Source organism: Dendrobium catenatum, unplaced genomic scaffold, assembly GCF_001605985.2.
Source record: "Dendrobium catenatum unplaced genomic scaffold, ASM160598v2 fragScaff_scaffold_1482, whole genome shotgun sequence".
Lineage (NCBI taxonomy): Eukaryota > Viridiplantae > Streptophyta > Magnoliopsida > Asparagales > Orchidaceae > Dendrobium > Dendrobium catenatum.
Window position 1 is genome coordinate 1,801,946 of NW_021319944.1, and position 15,218 is coordinate 1,817,163.

The following is a 15,218-nucleotide window of genomic DNA, read 5'->3' on the forward strand; positions in this document are numbered from 1 at the left end:
TTAGTGTCATGCCCTTGGTCCTTGTGGAACACATAATATCGAGTTGTGTTATAGAGTCGTTTGGATCTTCATATACACCGGACCCTCAAAGAACTCCTTATTCTTGATTGCCTCAACAAGCTCGACCATGAATACTCTCAGCGGAGTATACATTAAGTACTCGTGAGGATAAGTGAGCAACCTCTCGGTGTGTCTTTCTAGATCTTGATGCATGTGGTGTTCAGCCATATGGAAAAATGAAGACATGGGGAACGTCATAAGGATTGGGATACCTTTTTTCGTGCTGGAAGTTGGGTGCTTGATTTCTCTTCCCTTGAGATTTAATACCGTCCTGTGCCTTTATGGGAGGAAGGTTGCTCTTTGCAAAAGGATGGTGGCATGAGACAGTTGCAATAGGTTCAAACACTCGGTTGTATTCCTCAACATTGACATGGCTATTGGCAAGCTCCAAATGTTTCGTCAACATTACTGTAGAGTTTTCATTCAAGGAATCTCCATAGGATCTTCAGTATGGAATTCTAGAGAAAAATTAGATTCTTTGATCAGATGTACGAGTCTAAATTTCGAGTTTGAATCTGAGTCGAACACTTTTCATTGCCTTCCTCCTCTCCTTTATAGGATTCGAAAGGAAACAGAAGTGGGGATATTATACGTAGTTGTCCCATCAGTTTATTTCGATAGTTTGGAGGTGGCGAGCACATCGGCGATCTGAGAGGGTGAGATGGACTAGGTCGAATATTGTGGTCGCCCCATTGAGGCGGTGAGAGGCGAGTGTTGTTTGCCTGCTGTGGATGGTAGATTGAGTAATCTGAGTCACCCTGTTGTGGTGAAAGGGCGAGAGGCGAGTAACATCTGAGGATGTCTTTGGATCATTTATGGAGAGTTTTTTTTGGGGACAGACATTGTATCTTGGTAGCGCCGAGATGTGATAGATATGTGGATCTCAATTTTGGCTTAGACGAATAAGGGTTGCCTAGCTGAGAGGAACTTCTGAGGTCGCCCTCTTGGTGGCGATTGCTTGATAGTGGTGACTGGTCTTGGTCCACTATGCTCAAGAGTTAAGCTCATTCCGGCTCTTGAGTGATTCCCTCAAACGAGTATCTTCGAGAGTGGACTGCATCCTCCATTCGCTCGACTCGACCGTAACTTGCAGGCTACAAGACACCTACGAACGGGTATCTACATAGGTATTCAAGAGTGTACACCCGCTGCCTACTCTCTATCACCTGTGAGATTAGCCAGTCACAAAGGCTCAATATTTTGAATTTCCTCTATAGGCAATGCCCTTATAATTAATAGCAAAATCTCTTCAATCGAAAGATCTAATAAAGTATGAGGCACAACCAGCACTCTATCACACAGGATATTCCCATTCAAGCATCGAGAGAGCACCCACTGTTACAAAATCTTTCATCTCTTGTCGCTTGGTGAATGCCACATTAGGTTTCTTGAGTAAACACAGACTAAAGGCTCTCTCATATTGCATGTCTTTTTTTCCTAATAACGCTATTTCCAAATACTTAAAATTTTTTAATTTTCTCTTTCTCACCCCAAATAGATGCACTTAAGAACTAGCGTCAATTTCAGTAGAGGAGACCTCCACATTCTCTACTATTGGGTGCCAAACATCACTAGCACCTTTAGCAACATGCCAAGAGGCTCATCATCCTCATTAAGAAGCAGAACAATCCTAATATAAGGATCGACACCACCACCCATAGTGGCAGTCTCAATATCACCAATCACCACAGTTAACACAACATGCTACAATCGCCACTCCAAAGTTAGCCCTACTCTTCTTCATAAGACGGGAGACATCGAGTTTGTTGGATTCTTGTGCGGCCTTGGAGTTGCCTTTAACTTCTCTACTCGATGAGATCCCAGTCACCTTCTCCATCCTCTTAGCTTATCCTTGATGAAAGCGATCATCTTCCAAGCCCTCACATGAGAGCAGTCTATGTTAGGAAGGTTCATTTTCTCAAGACTCACAATATGTTAAATCACCGAAACAAAAAAGTAAAACTTACTTGGCACAAGCCCCTTATTTATAAAATAGCCAATTGTAGGCTAGTGTCACATCACTTTGATTAATGTGAGGTTAACAAAATCACTGAGGCTACATTAAAAATAGGTCAGTAACTCTACATTTACTTTCCTCCATATTTGATAGTCACATCTAATATTATTCGTTTATCCTTTTCTCCACTCGCCTATGAAAGAGCCGAGTAAATCAGAGAACTAAATATATACTAACATATGCCTTCACTGGTATTTAGCACATAGACGACAAGTCATGATAGAGAAACTCGACCTCCAATGGGACCCATAGCTGGAACTGCCTAACAACACAAGAGGCGCACCTTGCTTGGAACCTGTAAGAGAATTCAACTAATATAATCAACATGTGCTACTCGCCTAGACCCGACATGGATATCCCCTTTTTATTGAGCCATTTGAGGATTCCTCATCAAACAAATAACTAGACACTTGCCACGTATCGAAACCACGATCTAAGTCATTCGCTCGCTCGGAGAGTGATCATTCTCATGCAAGCTCACCATGCTCAGCTACAAGAATGCACCTATTCACGGGATTGTCAAGTCATTTCGTCTGGACCATTCCACTTAAAGCCTTTCCCTTCTCGCGTAACATCTCACATGCTCTTATCTTCTCAAGCGATCTAAGATCTCTCACACAAATCATTGGTAATACCAGCAAGCCCATTGGTCATAGGTCTTCCCATCTCAGTACTCGCTTGAAGATTCGTCCAAGCCTACTCGTCCACTCGGTATTATTGAGCCTGCCAAAAGATAACTTGTCAGGAGCCTCTTCTGATCTCTCTCTTTTTTAGCTAATCAAAGAATGACATGTGTTCCTGGTAGTCTGTGTAAAGTTGTACTTTTCTCAAAACCCTATAAATAAAAGGTCATGACTATTCTATTGGATTCTATGCTAGCTTGCGATTTATAATTTTCTTGAGCATTTTGCATATTCTCTCTTCCTCTATAGCTTTACTCTCCTCTCTGCATTTTCACATAGGTTCTAGCTCACCAAGTAGACATGTTAGTAAAGTTAGGTATCACCCACTGATACCTTTGGATCCAGCACCATGGGCTTGCTTGGGGAAGGCATCTTCAAATATCAAATTAAATTTCTCATTTCTTTTTTTGTTTATTGCAACCTAAGAATTTTTTTTTTAAATCACACAATTTTTGTAGATATAATACGGTATTTGGGACATACATTGCATGGTGAGTCAATGAAAACTGGGTTTTCTACTCAAAATTCCATTGTCCTGTCAATCTATTTTCCTTTTTATTTGATCCAAAGTTCTTGGAAAGACTTATTTCACTGATACATGGGCGACCATACCAGAATATCCAGCTGAAGAAGAATGTTTGCTGCTATTAGTTGATTCTCATTTTTATCTTGTTTGACACATGCTAGTAGGATTGGCTTGATGTTGTTCATCTCCACTTCTCGTATCTGATATAGTAGTTTAATTGCTGATGACCTGATTAAAGCCGAAAATAACCTTTAGCATGTGACAAAAGATGCATTGCATTTTAAATTCTACATGTTATTCCTTATACATGTTTAACAGTTGTCTTGTATGATTTTCGTTACATGACCAAGAATTTCAGTTATAATAAACTTATTTTCTTGTTTGAAGTTCTCGCTGATAGTGATTTTCATATAAAATAAACATGTAAGTGCAGTATCAACGGCATTTTTCAAGTAGTGTGACCATGGGTTTCTTAACTACGATTTTTTTTATATTCCATGCCCATGCTATTCTCCTTAATCGAAGTTTTGAAGCAATTAAATAATTACAAATTTAAGAATGTTGCACAAAGCAAAAAATTTCATTTCTAATGCAGTGTTCTTTTAACTACTGGTACAGTAGTGTTGGATGCGTATATTTTTGTTTTCTTGAAACTGACATGCCATGAAGAGTTGTTACGATTCTTATTATTATTTCATGTGATAAGATTAAATCTTTATTTCTCAAAATTTTTAGAGTACTCTACACATAATAAAGTATTGTCCAAAGAAAAAGATTCTAGGATATATGTAATAAATTAGGAAAACTCTAGAGTAGTGTTGGTAGAAGTATCTAGAATATTAGACTCTAAAATTGCTATAATATAGAAGTCTCTAAATTTAGTTTTAATACCTAAAAATAGGTAATGCCATAATATTGTAAGTCATGCTAAAAACTATTTAGCAAAAATTAGTAATAAAGTTCTATTCTCTCATCCAAAATTTTTTTAACTCATTGCTTTCCTATCTACTTTTCTTCAAAATTATTTTCAACATTTGGTATCAAAGCCTTGCTCAATCACTTATTGGGCGTTGTAGAAATCTTGCCTAAATCCAATGGAAAGCTCCAACCGCTCTATCATCCCGATTCCAATCTTCCAAACAAAACTATGATTTTGATCCATCAAAATGAAGATATATATATTTTACTCCCAAAATTTGTGGAAGAAAGTTGAAGAATGATTCAATACTCCAGAATATATGATGATTCTTTCGGCAAATCAAAGGAAGGTGCTCGAAGAAAATGAACAAAAGGACTTTCAAGCATTATTTTGGGAGTAACAGCACATGGCTTCTTTCCACGAATCATGGGCATGTAACTGCTAAACAAACATGGGATACATTGCAGGTGGAGCTTCAAGGAACTAGAAAGGTACGCGCTATTAAGCTGCAGAATCTAAAATGAGATTTGAGAATATTAAAATAAATGATAATGAGAGTGCAAAAGATTACTCTAGAATAAAAGAATAGTAACCAAATGGAGCATATGGAGCTACAATTTCTAATAAGGACAGAGTTGAAAAGATACTAATTTCTTATAAAAAAAGTTTGATATAATAATTTACGCAATCAAAAGATCAAAGTATATAAAAGCCTTTATACCAACAGAGTTAATAGGCTCGCTTGAAGCACTTGAAAAAAGATAGAATAGGCGGAATGAGATCTCTACAAAAAATACATCGTAATCTAAAACAAATTTGCAATCTTATAAATCAAAACAATTTGGGAGAAATTCACAAGCAATTACTAAACGTTAAAAGAATCAAAGAAAAAATAACAATTATTCTCCATTTGGCATTTGTAAAAGGAAAAGTCACTTGGAGAAGAATTGTTCATTTAAAGGAAAACCTATAATGCCAAAATTGTAAAAAATTTGAACATATAGAAAGTGCTTGTCGCTTGAAGAAAAATCATTTAACTAATTTTTTATATGAGAGACGATGATAAAAATCTCTTCTATGTTTGTCAAGTTGCATTAGAAGAGAAGGAAGATACTTGGTATATTGATAGTAGTTTTAGGAAGGACATGATGAAAAATGAGAATATATTTTGTAGTCTTGATGAAATCAAGACAAATGTCAAATGTGACTTCATAGAGCCAACTGACAAAAGCGCCATTACCATTGACATAAAAAAGGGGAAGAGGTTCATTAATGATATACTTCTGATTTCGAACATTGATCAAAATCTATTTAGCACAGGCCAAATGATGGAGAAAACATATTAGCATGGGCCAAATAATGGATAAAATGTTTTCTTTATATTTTGACGGAGATATTTGCACAAGTTATGACAAGCAAGATAAATCCCTTCAAATAGCAAAGATCAAAATGAAAGAGATTAGGTGTTTTCTTATTCAGTGGAGATATACAAATGAAGTGGCAATGAAGGCACAAGTGGAAGAGTTATTATTATGGCACAAATGGCTAGAGCATTTTAATTTCCATGGGTTGAATATTCTCCACCATAAGAGTATGATCAAAATTTTACCAATAATAAAAGAGATTAATGGTGCTTGTGAATGATGCTTGCTTAGTATACAACATCGACAACCATTTCCATTAGGCAAAACATGGAGAGTTATGGAGCCACTGGAGCTAATTCACAGAGATGTTTGCGCGTCAATGCATGCTCCTTCACTTGAGCAAAACAAGTACTTCAATCTTTTCATTGATGACTATAAAAGAATGATGTAGGTTTACTTCTTGCATGAAATATCATAAATATTTGAGATTTAAAAAAAAATCAAAACTTATGTTGAAAAGCAAAACATCTTTCACTTGAAGACACTAATAAGTGATGGAGGAATAGAATATATCTAAAATGAGTTCAACAAGTTTGTGAAGATGGTATGGAGCGACAACTAACAGTCGGATATGCACCGAAGTAAAATGGAGTTCCTGAAAGAAAAGATAGGACTGTGATAGAAATGGCTAGAGCTATGTTGATAGATAATGGTCTTCCAAAGTGCTTCTGGGCCAAGGACATATTATATTGCAGTCTATCTTCTAAATAGATGTCCATCTAAAAACAATGAAAAACAAAACACCAGTTGAAGCTTGGAGTGGAAGGAAGCCTCCGCAAAGCATCTCAGAGTCTTTGGATGTATTTGTTATATCTATATTTCATGACATAAGAGAAGTAAGCTAGATGAAAAACCAGAAAAAAGGAATTTTCTTAGGTTATAGTATTTAATCTAAAGGATATTGAATCTATAACATAAGAATAAAGAAGCTTATCATTAATTAAGATGTGGAATTCAAAGAAGATGCGGCATATAATTGAAAGATAGAAAAGTTAAACAAAAAAGTATCAACTTGTAGTCATCAACACATCAACAATTTGAAGAGATAAATGATCCAACTTGAGCGTCAACTCAAGAGCCAGTTCAAGTTACAAACTCAAAAGCACCGCCTAGAAGAACAAACTCTAGCAGAGATTTGTGAGTATTATAATTTGAAAATCATAGAGACACAAAGCTTTGAAGAAGCCGCAAAGAAAGTATGAAAAAAATCTTTGGAAGAAGAAATAATGGTAATTTAGAGGAATAAGACACGGGAGCTAGTAGACTCCGCATAAAGAAAAAAGGTAATTGGAGTAAAAAGGGTCTATATGCAAAGATCAGCCCAGATGAATCAATTCAAAAAAACAAAGCAAGCCTATTTTCTAAGAGATACAACAATTTAGAGTTAACTAGGATGAGACATTTGCTCCAATTGATAGATTGAAACAATAAGGGCATTGATAGCACTTTCAGTACAAAGAAGTGAAAGATCTATCAACTAGTTGAGAAGTCAGCATTCTTGAATTACTATTTAGAAGAATAGATTTGTGTAGAACAATCTTCAGGATTTATCATATAATGACAAAAAGACAAAGTTCTGATGCTAAAAAAAGCTTTTCTATGGGTTAAAGTAGGCTCCAAGAGCCTGACACAACTAAATCAACAACTACTTTATGGAGTAAGGTTTCGGGAGGAGGAAACGTGAGTCAATATTATACATGAAGACTCAAGGTATAAACAATACACTCATTCTCTTCGTATATGTGGACGATCTAATCTATATAGGAAACAATGATAGAATGATTGAGGATTTTAAGAAAGATATGATGAAGAATTTGAGATGATTGATTTAGGTTTGATGCACTATTTTCTCGAGATAGAGCCACGTCAGAAAGAAGGTGAGATCTTCATCTCCCAAAGAAGTATATAGAAAGTCTGTTAAAGAAATTTAAGATGAATGGTGGCAAGACAGTAGCTACTCCACTAGACATAAGGCACTCATGAAAGAAGATAATGCATCAAAGGCAAACAATATGATCTATCAAAGTCTCATTGGAAGTTTTCTTTATCTATTAGCTATAAGACCAAATATCATGTATGGAACAAGTTTACTCTCAAGATTCATGCAAGTCCAAGACAAATTCTCAAAGTTGCAGCTAAGAGAATCCTTAAATATTTGTAAGAAATAAAGGACTATGGCATCTAGTATGAATCTACTCCCAACTCAAATTTACTAGGATATACTGAAGGTGATTGGGCAAGATCACTGGATGATATGAAGAGCACATTAGGATATGCATTCACACTAGGTTCTAGAATATTTTTGTGGGGATTAAATAAGCATGAAATAGTTGCAAAATCATCAAATGAAGCAGAGTATATTGCAGCAGAAATGACTACAAGGCAAGCTATATGGCTAAAATGCATATTTGAAGACATAGCTGAACCACAAAAAAAAGCCATAGAACTCTACTGTGATAGCAAATTAGGTAGTACAATGGTGAAAAATCTAGTTTTTAATGGCAGAACCAAATACTTTGTCATCAAAACATTATAATCAAATATCACTTCATCAGAGAAGTTGAGAGAAGCCAGGAGATTAAACTCAAACACTGTAAGACTGAAGAGCAATTAGTAGATTGTGGGCTCCGAAAATTCGGCCCCGGTCTCCACCCGCTTGTTGCTTTTCTTTGGCGAGGGAGTTTTAATGGAATATATTCCGGGGTAAATTTTGGAAGGCAGATGAGTTTGGGATAAGACACTACCCAGAGATTTCGCCCTCATTTTGCGAGGACTTTATGATCTGAGTTCTGGTTTCCTATAGGCGCAAGCCCCTATAGTTAATTACCCCTCCCAATAATGAGAGAGAACTTTCGATTAAGGCTAGTCGTCAATCAGATATGTGGAAATACGTGTTATCTGGCATATAGTAGTAACATGGGCATAGGTGTATGAAAAGTTTGGATATTTGGAAATTTGGGTTGAGATATTTGAGAAGTTTGATACTAAAAATATAAATTGCACCATCTTGTACTTAAAGCGGATAGTGGGGGAATGAATGATGGACACGATCAAGATCCCATGGTTTCGTAGTCCCGGGCCATCGTTGTCCCTGGTCTACTTAGTCAGAGGAGGTAGTTGACCCAACCTGATAGAAGGATCCTTGTCGGCAGCCATGGGTTGCTTCATCCAAGGGTATCTTGTAAACCTAGGCTGGATATTTGTCTAAGGGGGAAAAATTTGAATCCACCTTAGTTAACAGAGGGCTTTGTGCCCTATCAATCATATCCTATTGATTCTTTTTTTTTTTTTTGATGAATGCAATTTACAATTAATAGGAAAAAAGAGCTAGATACAAACTAAAGAAAATGCTCACATTCCTTCTTCAAAAGAGAATAAAAAGAAGAAGGAATGTTAGCAAAAGAAGAACTATCAAAGTAAAAGTTGTTATCTCTAGCCAAAGTAGCACACAAATCAGCTACTTTATTACAATTCCTACGAACATGATGAAGAATTACCTTATTGAAGTCAGTTAAGAAGAGAAAATCCTCCTCAATCCGATTATATCCTTGCCATTTAGCCTTATTCAACGAATGTTGAATGAAATTGATAACATTGATGTTATCACCTTCAATTATTATTCCTTTACTTTCAAGCATCCACGGTTGAATGAGTCTTCTAAGTGTCATAATAGCATCAAGCTCAAGATTAGCTATATCCCAATGTGTTCTTCTTTCACCAAAAGCAATCAATAATCTCCCTTTATAGTCTCTAAAGCAACCTCCAATTCCAGCACTATAAGAAGTAAGTAGAGAAGCATCCACATTAATCTTTATCCAATCAAGCGGTGGAGGGTGCCAAATGGTTTGAAACTCCCTAGGGAGATTAGCACCCGAGCTATCAATGAAAGGATTAGATATTTTAACAGCCGAAAATAGCACATCAGCTGCTAGAATAGAGATGGGAACAACAGTTTTCCCATGTTTAACAGCATTCCTGTTTTTCCAATTATAATACACAGCATTGCAATAGAGCCCAGCTGTATTTGGATTAATTGAAGATAGAATTCTCAGCTCAACTAAGCATTCATCAATAGAATAAAAAACAGGAATATAAACTCCCCAGCTCTGGATTTGTTTTATGATCTTCTGCAGTTCTATGCAACGAACCGAGATGTGTTCCAGACTCTCACTCTCTAGACAGCCTCTAGCACACCGGTCTTCATTTGTAAGTTTTTTGTACTTCAAAAACTCATTAGTAGGTATGGCTGCTTTGCTCATTCTCCACCAGAAAAGCTCTACACGAGCTGATAATTTCAGTTTCCTCAACCAATTATAAAAGCCCATGTCTCCTTCACAATTGTTGTAGTTTTCAAAAGCACGGGCTGTGATAGTTTTACCAGAAAGAAAATAGATCTTTTCATGTAATCTTCATTAGCATTCCTGTCAATCGGATTTGTAACACCACATTGATGACTTCTTCAGTAAAGAACCATTGCAGCTTCTCCCTATCCCATAAACCATTCTCTGTGATGAAATGGCTTAGCTTAATACCTTCCAGATCTGCACAATCTGCTGTAATTGGCCATTCATTTAAGCATTTGTCTAATAACCAAATGTCTCTAAGTACATCAATTTTTCCTCCCATTTACCACTCTCCACTTCAGAAGAGGCTTTAAAGTACTCAGCCCTTCATTCAAATCTTCCAAGCAATGGATTTACCATTACCACATTCCCTTGCCACAACTGTCACCATATTTGCAGTCATAACCTGAGTAATAAGGAATTCTGATTTTGAAGCAATCTCCAAGTTAATCTAGCTTTGAGAGGACCAGCTCTACTAACCGCCGAGTGAAAGTTCAAACCACTTGACTTTGGCTTACACATGGTTTTCCAAGCAATGAAATGCGTACCCTTCTTCCCATCTCTTTTATGCAAAATATTTCTACAACATTTATCAATCTCATAGAGTACTTCTTTAGGAACCAAGAATGAGTAGAAATAAGTTTTGGTAGAGTTAAAAGGGAAGACTTAGCAAGAGTCATCTCCACCAAAGACAAGCACTTGCTATCCAAGAAATTCAGTTAAGTAAAACCCAATCCAATAGAAATTTAAAATCAGCTTTCATAGGTCTTCTCAACTAATCAGTTTTTGACCCCAAGATACTGAAATTCTTCAACCAATTTAAACTTCAGAATTTTCTTAACATGTATCATGTCCACTCTATTCATCCCCTTACTAAACAATATTTGAGATTTGGAATTATTAATTCTTAACCAGTCCAAGAACAAAATCTCAAGCACTATTTTTATTCTCTTGACGGCAAGATGCTTAGAAGCTTTAGAGAATAAAAGAAATCGTCAGCAAACAACAAGTGGCTGATCTTATTTGGCTTATGGGAAACCTGAATTCCAAATCTTGACCCCTTTGGGCAATTGCCCATAGAAAAAAACTGAGAACAAATGATGTACAAGAATGGTGATAGTGGGCAGCCTTGCCTAAAGCCATTCTCAGCAATAATCCACTTGGAAGTTTTACCATTCATAATGAAAGAAAATCTAGCATTTCTAATACATTCCATAATAAGCATGGTCATCTTCCTAGGAAAACCAAACATGTTTAAAGCTTGAGATAAGGTATCCCAACTCATACTGTCATAAGCTTGCTCCATATCAAGCTTAACCGCCATAAATCCCTTTTTCCTTTTAGAAATTCTCATCTTATGGAACACCTCATGAGCAAGAAGAACATGATCAGACATTGATCAACCATGAAGGAAAGCAGCTTGTTCTTCAGTGATACAATTGGCAATGTAATTTTTCATTCTATTTACAATCATGGAAGCCACTAATTTCTAAGTTGTTTGACACAAACTTATAGGCCTAAAGTTGGACGGATTAATAGGATTTTTAACTTTAGGAATAAGAACAGAAGAGTATCCTTCCACTCATTATGCATGATACCGGTTTTAAAAAAATCATCAATAGCATTCCAAGTTTCTTCCTCCACAATCTTCCAATAAAACTTGAAGAAAGAATTAGTAATACCATCTAGACCAAGGGATTTATTGTTACCTTGTTTGAAGACAACCTTGATCAATTCTTCTTTTGTGAAATCCTCATTTAGAAGCTTAGCATCTTCATTTGAAATTCTCAGATTTTCTGGACAAGAAGGCCACCCCGTCAGCTTGCATCCTCTAACTGTCCACTTATTCTGAAAAAAACTGTAAAAAACAGTTTCTATTTGCTCCACATCTTCAACAATAGTCCCTTGCTCATCTTTGATTTGCCAGATCATGTTCCCATTCCTCTTAGCCGAAGCATATTGATGAAAATATCTAGAATTTATGTCTCCATCTTGCTGCCATCTGATCTTCACTCTTTGATTCCACTAAGTAGAAAGCCTTTTCAAAGTCACATTAAGATCATGGGCTTTACATCTCAAAGCTTTCAACTTCTCAGCCGTTAAACCTCCTTCACTGGTTTCTTCAATCTGAGGTTGCAAGATATCCTGCTTCAATTCTTCTTTAAGAGAATTAAGTTCTTTGCATTTGTTTTTATTCCAATAGTAGAGAGCTTTTAATGATCTTCTCAACTTCCTTTGAAGGATTTCAGCACTAGTACCAAAATCCATTTTTTTTCCAAGCTTTTGAAATGATGTTCCAAGTGGCAGGATATGATTTCCAAGTATCAAACCTTAAAAAAACAAATTTCTGCTTTTGGGGCTCTACCAAACTGATGGAAATTGGAGCATGATCCGAAGCAACTCTGGGCAAGTGACGCACCTTAGCCATTGGGATGTTTTGAAGAGCTGCAGAATTTAATAAACACCTATCAAATCTCTCCCAAATTCTAGATTCTCCCTCTTTATTATTACACCATGTATAACTTGGACCCACAAATCCAATATCATGGAAATCATTATTCATTAAGAACATCTTCATATCTTTAGGACCACTAGAAAGATGAAACCTCTTTCCACCCTTCTTATCCTCCTTAGAGAGGATGCAATTGAAATCACCCCCAATGATACCTGGATCATCACCAATCATACAACTTTCAAGCTGTTGCCAAAGGGATTTACGAGTATGAGCATCATTACCTCCATAGACCGTTGCAATGTTCCATTTACCCAGAACATTGACGCTAAGAATTCCCATAACCATTTGGGAAGAGTGATCCAAGACTTCAAAAGAAGCAATATCCTTTTTCCACATCACTAAGATTCCACCCGACATGCCACTCGCTGGATGATGAAAATAATCCCAATCATTACCAATAATCTGATTTATGTCATTCCTATCAATAGAATACATTTTAGTTTTAGTTAAACCAATAAAAAAACCTTTATTGTCTTTCACAATCTCTCTAAGGTATAGGGAGGCCTCCTTCTTAGCACCCTTACAATTCCAAAAAATGATGGAAGCCATTAAGACATAATAGGGGAATAGTTCCCTATTATTTTACTGTTTTTTTTATTTCCTCTCCTCTTCCTTAGATCTTCTTCCATAGGTCCCAATGATCTCAATTCTTTGGTAAGTTTAACTTTACCAGAATTTGAAAATGATACTAATTGATCTTCATGATCCTGTAAAGAAACAGGAACATCAACTTCAGAGTGAATATCAGTTTCATCCTGATTCAAAGGTTTGGAATTCTCCAGCAGCCTTGCATTATCCTTCTCAGTCAATTCTCCTTCTTCCAGATCACAGTCCAATGCTTGAAATTTATTCAAACCAATTGGTATTTCCTGTATCCGAATATCTTCAGAAGCCATATTCTTTTCAGGATCTATAGTCTTGACTTGCCTTTCTTCTGAATCTATTGGCTTTTCCAACTGTTCCACAATCTGTTTTTGTTTACCTGATTCAACAGGTTTATAAATCTGTTTACTTTGAATACTAGCTCCATTATCCCTTTTAGTATTTCTGAATCTTCTATTTCTGAAATTAACATGGATCCAAGGTCCATATTCTTCACCTTGATGTTTTAAGCCATCTTTCTTTACAGCATCAATTTGTTTCAAAATTTCCACAGGTTCTTGTAGAAGTTTCTCCTTAACATGAACAGAAACAATTTCTGGACAGAATGTTTTATTATGTCCGACTCTACCACATTGATAACAGAGAGAATTCAGCTTTTCATATTCAACTCGCTGAAAGGTTGTACCATGAATTCCTTCAATCCAAACCCCCTTAGGGAGTTTTTTTTCCAAGTCAATTCGAACACAGCAATGAGCATACTCTCTTTTACCCCACTTAAAAAGAATTCCTATCAAGCATCATAGGAATTCCGATCATAGAAGCGATCATGGGAATATTTTCATCATCCCAGCAACTTAAAGGTAATCCAGGGAACCGAATCCAGACCGGAGAAGTAATACCCTTGAGCGAATCAATGGAGAATGAAGATGACCATCTATCCATACCGATAATATGATTCCCAATATACCAGGGACCTCCGCTTAAGACTTCTTCCATGGATTCCATGTTGGCAAATGAACACAAAATCCAGTTACATCCCAATGTGGTGAGATGAAAGCTACCATACTTGCTCCATTGTCTTCTGAGTTCTTGACTACAAACAGAGAATGGCATGTCCTGTCCCAGTATCTTGACAACCAATGATTTCTTTAAAACCTGAGAATTGGCTACTTCCTTGTCTGTGTTGAGCTTCACTGCCACTCCATCTTCAGATAAACGGGTAGAGTTAACATTAAAATTCAGCTTGATATGCTGCGTCTTCTGCCATGCCAAATTAAACTTGTTTACCGGTACAAATTCAACATCCTTTCCCACAACTTCTTCCATACCTTCTCTATCTTTATCAAACACCTCCGTAAGATTTTTACCAACTAGTTCCTGAATCTCTTGTTCGTTCAAACCAGTACATTTCTTCACTTTTAGAACAACATCAGACGATACAACCTGTTATGTATCAAATTTCGAAGGAGAAACTGGAATTGTCATCTCGTCAGTATTCCGATCAATAAGAACACCTTTACCTTTCCCTTCTACAGTTGGTTCAACTCTCACCAGAGGCCTAAAGCCTTCCCTGATCACCAGATTAGATGAAATCCTGATCGGTTCTTGATCCAAAGAATCATTGCAGTTTTTGATGGATCTTTGATCAACAGGTCTAAGAGGAACACTACGATGGAGATCAGTCGGAGGATTACCGCCGGCAATCCGCTGCCGGTGGTCAGGAATTACCATCCTCACCAAGGCGACTCGATCACAAACAACCGCGAAAACAAAAATAAAAAATCAAGAACAGTTTCTCTCTAGAAAAACCCACAGCTTCTCTCTCTAGAGTTCTTTAATCATATTTCATATTCTATTGATTCATATCTCAAGGATTTGATGCCATTAAGGAACGTATTGGCTCTTGCCATAAATTGTATTTTGTGGTGCCATTTGGTAGCAAAACCACTCGGTTCAGAGGGCCCCGGGTCATAACCGTTTATCCTGCGGTGCCATTTGGCGGCAAAATCGCCGGTTAGAAGACACGTACTACATCCTTACTGCAGGAGATTGTTTGAGAATGGATCTTAGTGATATTTTTGACTAGGCATTTGACTCTATGTGAGCTGAAGTTATATTCGAATTAGTT

At 36.7% G+C, this 15,218-nt stretch overlaps 1 protein-coding gene across 2 annotated transcripts in view; it reads right to left on the bottom strand.

The window, feature by feature from the left end:
- Positions 1–15,218, bottom strand: part of LOC110115789 (putative E3 ubiquitin-protein ligase LIN-1) — a 61,107-nt gene that overhangs the window by 13,245 nt on the left and 32,644 nt on the right. For both annotated transcript variants that reach the window (XM_020849158.2, XM_020849157.2), the window contains exon 6: positions 3,373–3,514. In XM_020849158.2, coding sequence (XP_020704817.1) covers positions 3,373–3,514 — 142 coding nt within the window. The remainder of the gene's footprint in view (positions 1–3,372; positions 3,515–15,218) is intronic.